Here is a 12400-nt window from a genome sequence, read left to right as displayed (position 1 = left end):
TGTGCAGTATTCAGTAGTATACTTGTACTCCATGCCCAACATAGCCAAAGCCTTTCTTCTGAATCTGATCCTAAACAAGGCGATCTTGGATAATTTCCCAGGCTGTCATGGGTTTGTAGATATAATGGAAGTTAAATAGACCTCAATTAGAAAGGCTTGTCTTTGTTTAGGTAACAAGGACTCGTTGTGATGTACTAGAAACCTAGAGGAAATACTGATAAGAGGCTTCATTAGTTGAAATTCTACATAATAAACATTTATGACCATAATTTGAAAGAAGTTTGGGTAAAAGGACAATAATATGGGTGGTTTAGTTCTGTATACTGTATCAGTTCAAGGTTGTAAAAGCAAATAGTTGATTTTAGTCTCAATTTCTTACATACAGTACGAAATACACAGACCTTCTCTTTTAAGTAAAAGAATAGGATTTGCTACAAAATGCTTCACGTGTAGCAAGCTAACTCCTTCACTCATGTCATCAAGTAATGGATGGAGCTATAATTAGCATGTTTGAACACCGCCAACCAGGCTTGCGTTTGGTTCATGTTTAACTTGCTGTACTTTGTTGTGTCTTTTGAAGATTGCTGGCTGTCAAACAGTTTAAAGCGAGCTAGAAGTACTCTGTTACTCATTTATGAGCATGTAAAACTAGACTGTTAGCACTTTTCCTCTTTTCTACCAGCCTTTCTATAACACATCCTATTACTTAATGTCTTTGTTTAATACACCAATACAGATACACAGGAAGATGAGGAAGTGTGCAGGCATAGCCAATAAAACAATTTGTCACTATAAAAATATCCATTTGCAGCACTTATTTTGGCTTAGTCATCATTCAGTGGAGTGGCTCTTTCTGTGGCTTGGTAGCTCTGTGGTTGTTGATGTTTCTTTTTTAAATATATAATTATTAATTATAAGGGATTGTTATTAACGCACACACCTTCTCATACAGCGCGTGAGTACTGAACTTGGCGCCTAAAATTCTTTTTAGCGCCTTACTGGGCTTAAAACTGTCAAATACACACACTTATGTCAAAATGCCTGCCTTTGCGAGTATTCTCATAAACACAGTCGTTAATGTCTTAAGTGAAGATAAATGTTTGAGAAAGAAAGCGCATGTGTATCAGTATATGAGATCAGTGCATTCACTCTTAAAGTTCTATTGTAGTCTTTTATTTTTTTCAGTCTTAAAGTTTTTCAGGTAGGTCTATTTAATTTGTCTTAGTTCTATTGTAGTTTTTTGTCCTGTTGTTTGTAATTATTTTCTTTGTTCCTTTTGTTTTCCAAGTTGTTTACTTGTATTCAGTGTGCTTGAGTTTGTTAGTTTTTTGTATTTTACTTACTATGTTAGTTAGGCTAGTATTAGTTTTTTTTTTAATGTGATTTTGAAATTGGTGATGGGATTTATGAAATTTAAACAAAATGTTTATATCAAATTTATTTAAAACAAAAGTAACTCTATTGTGATATATATATCGTTATTGTGAATTAAAATTATTCATATTGTTTTGGTCATATCGCCCACACCTAATCTTTATTTGAATGACCTTTAAGTAGTGATGAAGCATTGTGGAAACAAAATGTATGCTCTAAAATTCTGGGAGAAACACTTAGCTGTCAGCGAGCAACTTGCTGTTACTTGATGTTATAGACCTGAAAATCAGGTCTTTGCAACTTTTTCATTCAATAGAATTTAACTTCTTACTGTAGAAGGAAATTCATACATTGAGTTGAGTCTTCTTTCTTTTTCACAATGCTAAATTGTTCAGTGCTCTTTATTCTGTCTCAAAGCACAGAAACTAATAATAATAAAATTAAGTAGTTTTTTTTTATAATTAAAGAAAACAATTCAAAGTGCATCAATGCTTATAGCCAATATGCTGGCCTGCCACATAATATACCCCTGGTTTCACAGACAAGGCTTAAAGGGATAGTTCACCCAAAAATGAAAATGATCCCATGATTTACTCACCCTCAAGACATGATAGGTTAAAATGATCTTTTTTCAGACGAACACAATCAGAGATATATTTTTATTTATGTTAGTTAGGAAGGAACTTTTTCAGACGAACACAATCGGAGATATATAAAAAAAATATTCTGGCTCTTCCAAGCTTTATAATGGTAGTGAATGGGACCCAATATTTTGAATATATCGCATTCCAGCGTGTGACGTAAGATGTCGGCGAAGCGTAAGCTCCGGTGAGAAGTGATAAACACAGAAGCACAGAGAGGAGAGAGCAAAACAAGAAGTTTAAAACAAAGATTTTAAAGGAAACATGTCGGAGGATTTCAATATAAGTCGGAGATTGAGTTTGTTGCCCGAGACCTATTTGTTTGAACCGAGAGGCGTTTAAGTTTAAGTTGAAAGCAACTTGCACTGACATATCCTAAAATATGTCAGAGCCGTTGTTTCGTCTCAAGATGCACACCTGTAATTTTTTTTTCAAAGGTACGTTTATAAAAGCGAATTAAATGCCCTAATTAAAGCCCTGTCTGTAAAACAGGCCATAGTCTTTCATTAACATAAATGATGAGTTTCACTTGATGATTCATACTTGTGATCAGTTTAAAGGAGCACATTTCTGATTTGTTGTTGATGAAACGGTACTTGAGGTACAAAAAGGTTGGGGAAACACTGCTGTCGCCCAGCTCTTGGAAATTAGCTTGAGAGAGTAACAGGTGAAAAGTAATGCAACTGCTCCGATAAGAGCCTTTCTATCATACGCTGTGTGGCACTTCCTTTAAATGTTCTGTTTTGCAGTGTATGTGGTATGACCTCACACTATTCATCCATTTTTTGTGTCTTCTGCCATTGTAAAAAAGGAAGATTAGCTTGATGTTGTGGTGCTGGTTTGATTCATGAAGCATTTAGCATATTCATAAATTCAGATTAAACGGAAAATGAATTCAATAAGCAACTTAATTTTACTGTGTCAACACAACAGAGTCTGGACACAGCCATTTTTCTTCAGTCAGTTCATTGCAGTGGTGTGAACTTTTACAATTTATTGCTGAAGTATTTATTTACAGATCTGTGTTCACAAGATAGCCGAGCTGAGTCAAGGGCTATCATTAAGAAAACATGAGCTGTCGTTGATAAGTTAGGCCTATTCCCTATTTTTAGTTTGAACTATAACAGTGAGAGAAGCCTGGGCGTTAGTACGTTTATCAAGCCTACAAAGAGCACCGCAGCTTCCTCCTTTATCTAAAGTTGGTCCAAGCTTCCACAAAAAGCCTTTGAGGAGAGGCACGTCAGTTAAATTGACCCTCAAATCTCTGGGAAATTGATGATAATAAACTAAATAAAATCATATTCTGAAAGATTTCAACATTTCTGTAACCTTCTGTAAAGCGCATGTGACGGAGGATAGTGTGTAATTAAATTAGACTGTATGGGTTTGCATTGACAATAGAGTGGGCAAATATGCACTGCATTCAAAGAGCATTGAATAGTTTGTTGATTTAGGATTATAGAAGCATTTTCAATTGAGTTCTTGTGAGAGGAAACTGTTTGCTTTGATATAATACTAAGCCTTCTAAATCTAATTTTTTCATAACAAAACCTGAGTTGTTGAAGTTTTGACGCTTTATCAATATGAGGGGTCTTTTAAAATTCTCAAGTTGCTCATTTTGCTTCTACATTGTGCTTTCTGATGTGCTTCAGTCTTGTGAATCCCCAGAGTGTCTAACTAACTTCCACTCTTTGATTTGATGCATGGCAGTTGCACTCATAAGCATTGAAACATTTTTGAAATTCTCTTTTAGACCAGTCAGTGTCCACAGCGAGACTTCAGTAAATGATGCTGGACTCACTGACTTTGTTTGAAGTTTGAAGCGACTGAACGCAAATCTGACTTTGTTTTCAAATCTGATCTTTAGGACTGATTTTCTATACTTTCATTTTACAAGTAATGTAATCTGATCCACTTGTTCAATATCTGATGGAAATTTTGCCACATCTCTAAATTTGAGAAAGGTGCCTAAGAGAACATGAGGCATTTTTCTAGTGTTCAAACAGTGAATGTCTTGAGGAAAGAGTGAGCAAAAATGTATGTATTTGGACATTAGCTTTCAGACAGTAGGCCTACTATTCAAAAGATCAGGGTTGGTAATTAAAAAAAAATATATATTTTTGAAACAAGTATATTACGCTCACCAAAGCTGCATTTCTTTGAGTAAAACAGTAATATTGTGAAATATTATTACAATATAAAATAACTGTTTTCTGTTTTAACATATTTTAAAGTGAAATGAATTCTTGTGATTGCAAAGCTGAATTTTCAGCATTATTAATCCAGTTTTCAGTATCCTTCAGAAATCATTCTGATTTGCTGATTTGCTGCTCAAAAAATATTTCTTATTATTATCATTGTTGAAAACAGTTGTTGCTTAATGTTTTTTGTTGAAACAGGTTGAAACAGCATTTATTTGCAATAGAAATCTTTTGTACCATTATAAATATCTTCACTAGAGCTGCATGATTAATCGTTAAAAAATTGCGATCTCAATTCAAACAATTATTCCTAAATGACAAAGATTCACTATGACTATTAATCTTTTGACAAGTACGATCACAGGGAAGCAGAGAGAGCAGTTGTCATGTATAGGAATGAAACGGCTTCACAAATAGTCTTTTCAACCACACAGAATCATTATTTCTTTCTTACATTAATTCAAATTTATAAAAGGACCGGGATAAAAGTTTATAGTTCGTATATAAACACTGATGTCTTCAGTAGCGTAAATTCAAAACATTTTGAAAGTAACTTGACACTTTAAATAAATATTGTATCAATAACATTGTTACACCAGTAAGTGGCGACAAGTCACTTATAAAGTTTATTTGTTCATTTATTCAAGAGATGCTTATTTGTTCATTTATTCAAGAGATGCTGATTAATCCAGCAATTAACCATGTGTCTTTATGTGTGGATCATTTAATCGTTTATTCATAATGATTTTTTACAAAAACAATTAATTCAAATTCACTAAATATTTTTTTAAATAGACAATTACCAACAATTACCATTTTGTTAGAACCTCTAGTAAATTACGCTGTTTTGGTTAACAATTTAATGAATTCTTGCTAAATAAATGTATTAATTTCTTTAAAGAAAAAAAAGGCGGCTGGGATTCCCCCGAGGGGAAGTTTGCGAGTGTACGTCTAAAAATGGAGTTAAACGCAGCCTTAGTCTAAAATATAATTTTGAATTCAACATTTTTTCCATCATGTAGGATTGTGAGGCCTATATAATTCAAAAGTGTCAGTGCGTTCAACTTAGTCAAGTGGGCAAGGGAAGTTTATTTGGACAGACCCTCGACCCCCTCCATTTTGACAGAGGAAGCGAGACTACTCAATATATACCCTTCAGGCAGATCCATAGACCACAATGCAACAGCTTGTGAAGTCACAGCAGATCGCAACTAATTTACCCCCACCGATGCAACTTATGCTATTAGAGTTATTTTCACATGTAGCCGCATAATATTTGTAGCTACCTTAAGCTGACTGTTTTATACTCAGTCAGTTATAGTTTAATGTATTGTTATTTTCGTTTTGTGTAACTTTTCTATATTTTCTCCAATAGCCCAAGCATGCATATACAATGGTGTGTAAAACAAACTCAAAGGGAAAAAACTGTAATAAATCAGCTCCATTAAGGATGCCAAGTGAACAAGGGCAATGACGTACATCCGAGTTGAACGAGACTGAGGGACGTTAGTGAGGGAATGGTGTAAAAAAAAATGGACTTGGACTCAGGAACAATGGACTCAGCCCGAGAACCATTCTAATAAAATATCATTTAGAAGTTTAAACCATATATCCATCCATTCCCCAAACCACTTATCCTCTGAAGGGTCAACCCATGTACTGAATGTTTTGCCAAAAAATCTGATGTTTTCTGCTTGTCTGAACAAAGAAAATTATCGTGGGAAAAAATGCTGCCAACTCTGGGTTTCTATTTAGTTTTGTTAGTAATTTTCTATTTTAAGGAAATTGTTGACATTGAATCATTCAATAAATGAATACTAATGAGTTGTCATGTTTTTCCTCTCAGTTTGGTGGATGACAGATGTGTGGTGCAGCCTGAGGCTGGGGATCTTACAAACCCACCGAAAAAATTTAGAGGTGAGTCAGTTCGACAACAATCACACTAAATGGCCCAATGCTAACATATTAGCACCATTATGAGCCAATGGACTGTTGTTGTGGTTCAATCAATCAATCAATTGTTTATTTATAAAGTTAGCATCGCTACTTTTGCTGAGTTCCACAGCACTGCAGTGTATTGATAAAAGTGGCAGTTAAAAGAAATCCCAACACCAAACAATATAAACATGTAGCTGTAGATTCTTGTGTGTGTGTGTTTTTCTTAGCACCTGCTCAGCCACTGATTAATTACTCGGCCCTTGAGCGATAATAGCCTCCTACACACTGAATCTTTGCTCTTGCCAAGGCCACACAGTCTGTCTGCGCCCTACGTCTTCAGCTTTATAGTGAGATCTCTGTAGGGTGCCTGGCTGTTGCTTAATGACTACAATTGTAAACTTAGATGGGTAAACAGCGTTGTTACTCAAGTGCAACTTGGTAGACTTTACACGAATCAGAATAGCACAAACTGTAAACTCTTATTTTCCTCTTGTGCTGGAGGGCTTTGTTGAAACAAGAGGCTCAGTACGAGTCAATACAAGCATACTGTGCTTTTGAATGTAACAGCCTTGTCATAATAACTTGCGCTTTTTTTAAACTACTGATTAATTTTCTAAGTAATAGTTTAATGATAATTGAGGGTAAAATATGCTTTTAATGACTTTCATATAACAAAAATGTCATATTTTTATTTCTAAATAAAAATCAGCCCCTCGGATATTAACGTACCCGTAAGTTTAATTTCAGGTCTATTGTCAATAGTGTAGTGATGTGTAAAGCTCACTTCATGTGTAATTCACATTCAAACTAAGCAGCTTTCTGGTGGTCAATGCGCTAAAACTCGTCAACCCTTTGTGAAATGTGTTGGGAAGTCTTTCCAAAAGTTCTGATTGTGTGGATTAGCGTTAGGGTTAGGGTTAATCTAACCCTAACCCAATTTCCTATTACAATGACCAACGATATCTAATCTCAATGTCAATGAGCATGTTTATAAATCCAAGTGAGAGGTCTTATTCTATATAAAATGTTTTCTTAAGTCTTTTTTTAAATCAGACTTTACCCTTTTACTTTTACTTATACCTTTTTTGGAATAGACACAATTTGGTGTCTATTTGACATTGCGCATTGCTCCCTCTATAATATATGTGTTTTACTCTGTTAGCAAATACACATTAACTCTATTGGATTTACTCAGATGTCACTTTGGCAAATTTTGAACATTTGACTAAGTGTATTTGAGTTTGTCTTCACTGAACTATTTTGTTTGCCTCAAAAGTTAATTTGGTTTACTGGAGTAAAATGACAGTGATACAGAGACAAATGATACAGTCGCTTGGATTCAGTACTGAAACCAGCTTACAATTTCTCTTATTCACAGTATTATTAGAAATATTAAAAAATATATAAATATCAAAATTTTAATAGTTTTTAAATATGTATATTATTATTTATAAAACATATGTAATATTGTAAATGGTGTATGTGTGTGTGTGTGTACTGTATCAATCATTATTTTTATACATAATATAAAGATCAAATTATTTATATTAACAATGTACAATTACAAATTTATATGCGTGTGTGTTTATATACAGTATGTATATATATGTGTGTGTGTGTATATATATGTATATAAACTATATAAATATATTTAAATGCCTTCATTCATATATATATATATATATATATATGTGTGTGTATGTATGTGTGTGTATGTATACACACACACACACACACACACACACACACACACACACACACACACACACACACACACACACACACACACACACACACACACACACACACACACACACACACACACACACACACACACACACACACACACACACACACACACACACACACACACACACACACACACCATGTGTATTCAGAAATCTTCAGCAGCTAATACATTAACTGTTCTTTCTGTTGTCTAGATTGTCTCTTCAAGGTGTGTCCTATGAATAGGTACTCTGCACAGAGACAGTTCTGGAAAGCAAAACAGGGAAAACATGGGAACAACAACTCACAGGGAGATCTCTTCAAGAAATTACAGGTAGAACAGGCTGCAGACAGTAGATATGCATCTTCTTTTGAATCACTGATTATGCAATAGAATGGCATTTTGACATTGCTTATTATAGTTTGCTGTCCTTTCTACTACATTTTGCAGCATGCTGCGGAACTGGAGCAGAAACAAAATGACACTGAGAACAAGAAATTGCTTGGAGAGGTTGTCAAATACAGTCGGGTTATACAGGTACAGTCAAGCTTCCTTCTTATCAACAAATGTTTTTTTTTTTTAACACATTTGGCTAGACATCGAGAACGTTCTGTTTGTTTTCACACTGTTGCCAAGGCTGCTAGTGCACTGCTCAAGGGCCAAATATGCGTTTGACAGCATGGGTGATATACAGCTCCTGAACCAATAGAAAGAAAGGCCTGTTTGATTGGTCACTTTAATCTAAATGTTTATATGAGCTTTCACCAAAGCCATAGTTTCAGACATTTTACCAAATTTATTTGACCCAAAGGGCCCCTTCTTTGAGAGGCTGCTCACTGCGGAGCCATGGGTGAAGCGTGATGTCCAGCTCCCCCTTTCTGGATGTAATTTGTGGGGTAATGGGTGGAGCTAGAAGGTCCAACCACACCATAACCCTACCCATAATTCTATCCCCCAATCCATTAGATCCACAGAGGAGCTGGACTTGGTCAGGCTCAACCCATGACGTCATTTGGCTCTGCATTGAGCACCACTTGCCTTCTTTTGACTTCCGCTGTTGCTTTCAAAGATAATTGTTTATGAAGTCATGATTATTGAGCTGAATTCATCTGCCAGTGGCCTTGTGTTTCACTTTGAGTTTATTGTCAGATTATAGTCTCACATAGCCAGACTTCTTACTGCTGAATAATGTCTGGTCTATTTTGCAGCTTATTTTTGTCTACATCCATATCACACCCACTTACACTTTCTAAATCCATACTGTATTAACTTATATGACTGTTCATAAGTGTGAGGTTGGAACATTTCAGGGTTTTTTTTTCTTCATGTTTGTAAAAGTCGTTTCTTATGCTCACCGTATGCTTTTACGTCGTACAGGTATGAAATTTGGTACATACATGTAATGACCCAATACCTACAAAAAAGTATCTTGGAGCATTGCCCTAAACACAACAGGAAGTCAGCTATTTTGAACTTCCTCCTAGATTTTGTGCATTTCTCGTAATTTCCTGATGTTGTACTTTAACGAACTCCTACAGATTTGATCTGATCCTCTTCAAATTTGGTGAGTGTAATCTTAAGGTCTTTACGACGTTAAATTGCGAAGATCTTGAGTTTCTGTCGAAGGTTGTGCTCTCGGCGGCCTGACAAATGTGTGGGGCAAAATGGCTCAATAGCGCCCCCTACAATATTGCCCCGGCTCTACGTTTGACATACAGGTGTGAAATTCGGTACATACATGTAATTACACAATACCTACAAAAAAGTATCTTGGAGCATAGCCCTAAACACAACAGGAAGTCAGCTATTTAGAATTTCCTCTCAGATTTTGTGTAGTTTTTGCCATTTCTAGACGTTGTACTTCAACGAACTCCTCCTACAGTTTTGATCGGATCCTCTTCAAATTTGGTGTGTAATCTTAAGGCCTTTGCGACGTTAAATTGCGAAGATCTTGAGTTTTCGTCGAAGGTTGTGCCCTTGGCGGCCTGACAAATGTACACCCAATTTCAGCCTTTTGGTGATTTGTGCATGAATATGTCATATAGTTCAATATTGCTTGCAGTTCCGATGTTGCTAGGCAACCACAGACAGCCTGCAGTAACTCAGGCATACAATGTCCGATCTGCCCCAAACTTCACATGTTTGATAAGAGTCCTGTCCTGGACACATGACCATGCAAATTTTATATTATTGTAATAGCGCCACCTGATTGTAGCAGGAAGTGTGGCAAATACAAATATTTTGACATAGTCCTCCTATATTTATTATCATTACATACTGCCAACCGTGCTGTGTCTTCCTAAATCCGCTGGGTGGCGGCGGCACGGGTGCGAGGGCCCTCTACATCGTTGCTTGCAGCTTTAATCTTTTAATATATTTTAAAATGAAATGTATTCCTGTGATGGCAAAGTTGAATTTTCAGCGTCATTACTCCTGTCTTCATTGTCACATGATCCTTCAGAAATCATTCTAATTTGCTGGTTTGGAAATAATAATAAATGCTTCTTGAGCATCAAAGTTTAATCCATTGTGCTGCTTGTGCTGACCCTAAACTTTTCAACGGTAATCTATGTGTTACATTATTTTTAATACACTATCCTTCCATTTTCAGCTGCTCCATATTAAGAGTAATAAGTACCTGACAGTGAATAAGCGTCTGCCGGCCCTGCTGGAGAAGAACGCCATGCGTGTTTCTCTGGACCCTTCGGGGAATGAGGGCTCCTGGTTCTACATCCAGCCTTTCTGGAAGCTACGCAGTGAAGGAGACAATGTAGGCACACAAACACATCTGTAACACTCACTGTTTAGTTTCTGATGTTTATCATGGGTTTATTTTCTCTTTTTTTAAACATTGAAATAGTGTGCAGCAGTGGGTCTTTTACCCATTTTAAAAAAGCTAATCGCCATAACATTAACATCTTATTGTCTTAACTCATCTGGGTTCTCTTCTTGTTTTCATCTCAGCAACTGAATCATGAAGGTATATAATCTGTTTGCAGCATGCATGTATGTGAGTGTTTGTGTACACAGAGAATTTCGCAGCATGCTAACGTGCATGTAACATGCAACCCTAACACCTTGTTACAGAACCATGTTCGCACAAAGTTGTAGTTGATTTTTGTCTTGATTACTTTTTTCTTTCAAGCTTGAATTATTAAATAGTATCCAAATACTATTAGATCTAGTTTGCAACTGGTATCAAAATCTGAATAGAGTTATTAAATAGTATTCAACAGTTCCAGAACATCACAGTGAGTGTTGACATTGACAGGTTGAGGTCTGAATGACATGGTTGTCTGTGATGTTATGTTGTGTATAGAGAGGAAGAGAGTGCTAAATCACCCACTTCACTCACACGTTTGTTTTTTTGTTTTTTTTACAAATTGTGTTCACTACCACTTGCAGCATGCTATAGATATTATATTTGTGTGTGTGTAAACAAGTTCTCTATTCTGTTGAATATTTAGTGCTTTCATTTTATCTTAGTATCTGCTCTTTAAAGACCCCACGAAATGGCTTGACTAATGTAGTTTTCTTTCCATTGTGACATAATATATTTTCTTTCTTAACAGCCAATGTCCTTTAGTTAATTTGTTTTACAGCCATGAATCATTATATGGATCTTACTAATCATGTTACTTGTGGATGGTTAGGGAGAAGGATATTTTTATTTTTAGAAAATGTATTGGACAAAAATACTTGTCCTTACAAGAGTCATCAATATTATTTATCTGAGACCTAATCCTGGCTGTGAAACCAGGCCTCAGAGTATTTGATTTCAACAATACTTGAGTATTTTATCTATACTTAATGTAGGTGAAGTGCCAGTGAAAAACAAGAAACCGTTGATTTGTGAGGAGAGCAGTCGCATGTTTATTTTCTAAAATCAAAATATTGTAATATTGCAACACCTCAATATTGTAATCAATCAAGGTCGACACGTCTACAAACACTCAAGTCACAGTTAAGCTCAAGTGCTCAAAAAGGGGAAAAGAAAACCAATATCCTATAAAAAGTTATTATTAATGTAATGGATACATAAAATAATGTTAAGTAAAATGAAATAGTCAAGGCTGCTCGCACTGGACACTGGTTTCAGCCTCATCACCGGCTGCAGTCATATCCTCGTCTCATATACAGTATGAAACACCTGCATTTCAGCATCTACCTGGTAATGCACTCGCATTCGTGTAAACTAACCTTGTTGACAAATTACTGGGTGAGTAAGGGCAAAATTCACAAGATACAGTACCTTAAATGCCCTGTAGATATGGGGTTAGAATTCGGTCACAATTCTGCGCGCGCAAGATCACATTTTGAGCGCGCAAAAGGGCATTTCGCACGGGCGTGAATTGAATTTTGCGGAGAAATATTCCAGCCAATCAGAAATGAGGCTGCTAAATTCTGATTGGCTGGCTTGAAAACCAATCACAAGATGCATCCAAATGTGCACACTATCCATCCTAAAATAGTATATAAGAAAATACAGTATTTTTTTTTAGTATGTTAGTTGTTTT

The 12400-nt window shown here is 35.8% G+C and overlaps 1 protein-coding gene across 2 annotated transcripts in view; it reads left to right on the top strand.

The window, feature by feature from the left end:
- The window catches only part of itpr2 (inositol 1,4,5-trisphosphate receptor, type 2), a 120232-nt gene that overhangs the window by 4887 nt on the left and 102945 nt on the right, over nucleotides 1–12400 (top strand). For both annotated transcript variants that reach the window (XM_077193408.1, XM_077193409.1), the window contains exons 2-5: nucleotides 6063–6133; nucleotides 8098–8216; nucleotides 8334–8420; nucleotides 10495–10653. In XM_077193408.1, coding sequence (XP_077049523.1) covers nucleotides 6063–6133; nucleotides 8098–8216; nucleotides 8334–8420; nucleotides 10495–10653 — 436 coding nt within the window. The remainder of the gene's footprint in view (nucleotides 1–6062; nucleotides 6134–8097; nucleotides 8217–8333; nucleotides 8421–10494; nucleotides 10654–12400) is intronic.

Source organism: Siphateles boraxobius, unplaced genomic scaffold (assembly GCF_051911475.1).
Source record: "Siphateles boraxobius isolate OS27281-9 unplaced genomic scaffold, OSU_SipBor_1 31, whole genome shotgun sequence".
NCBI classification, from domain to species: domain Eukaryota; kingdom Metazoa; phylum Chordata; class Actinopteri; order Cypriniformes; family Leuciscidae; genus Siphateles; species Siphateles boraxobius.
Note: the sequence above shows the minus strand (reverse complement) of the source record. Positions and strands in the feature narration are given on the sequence as shown.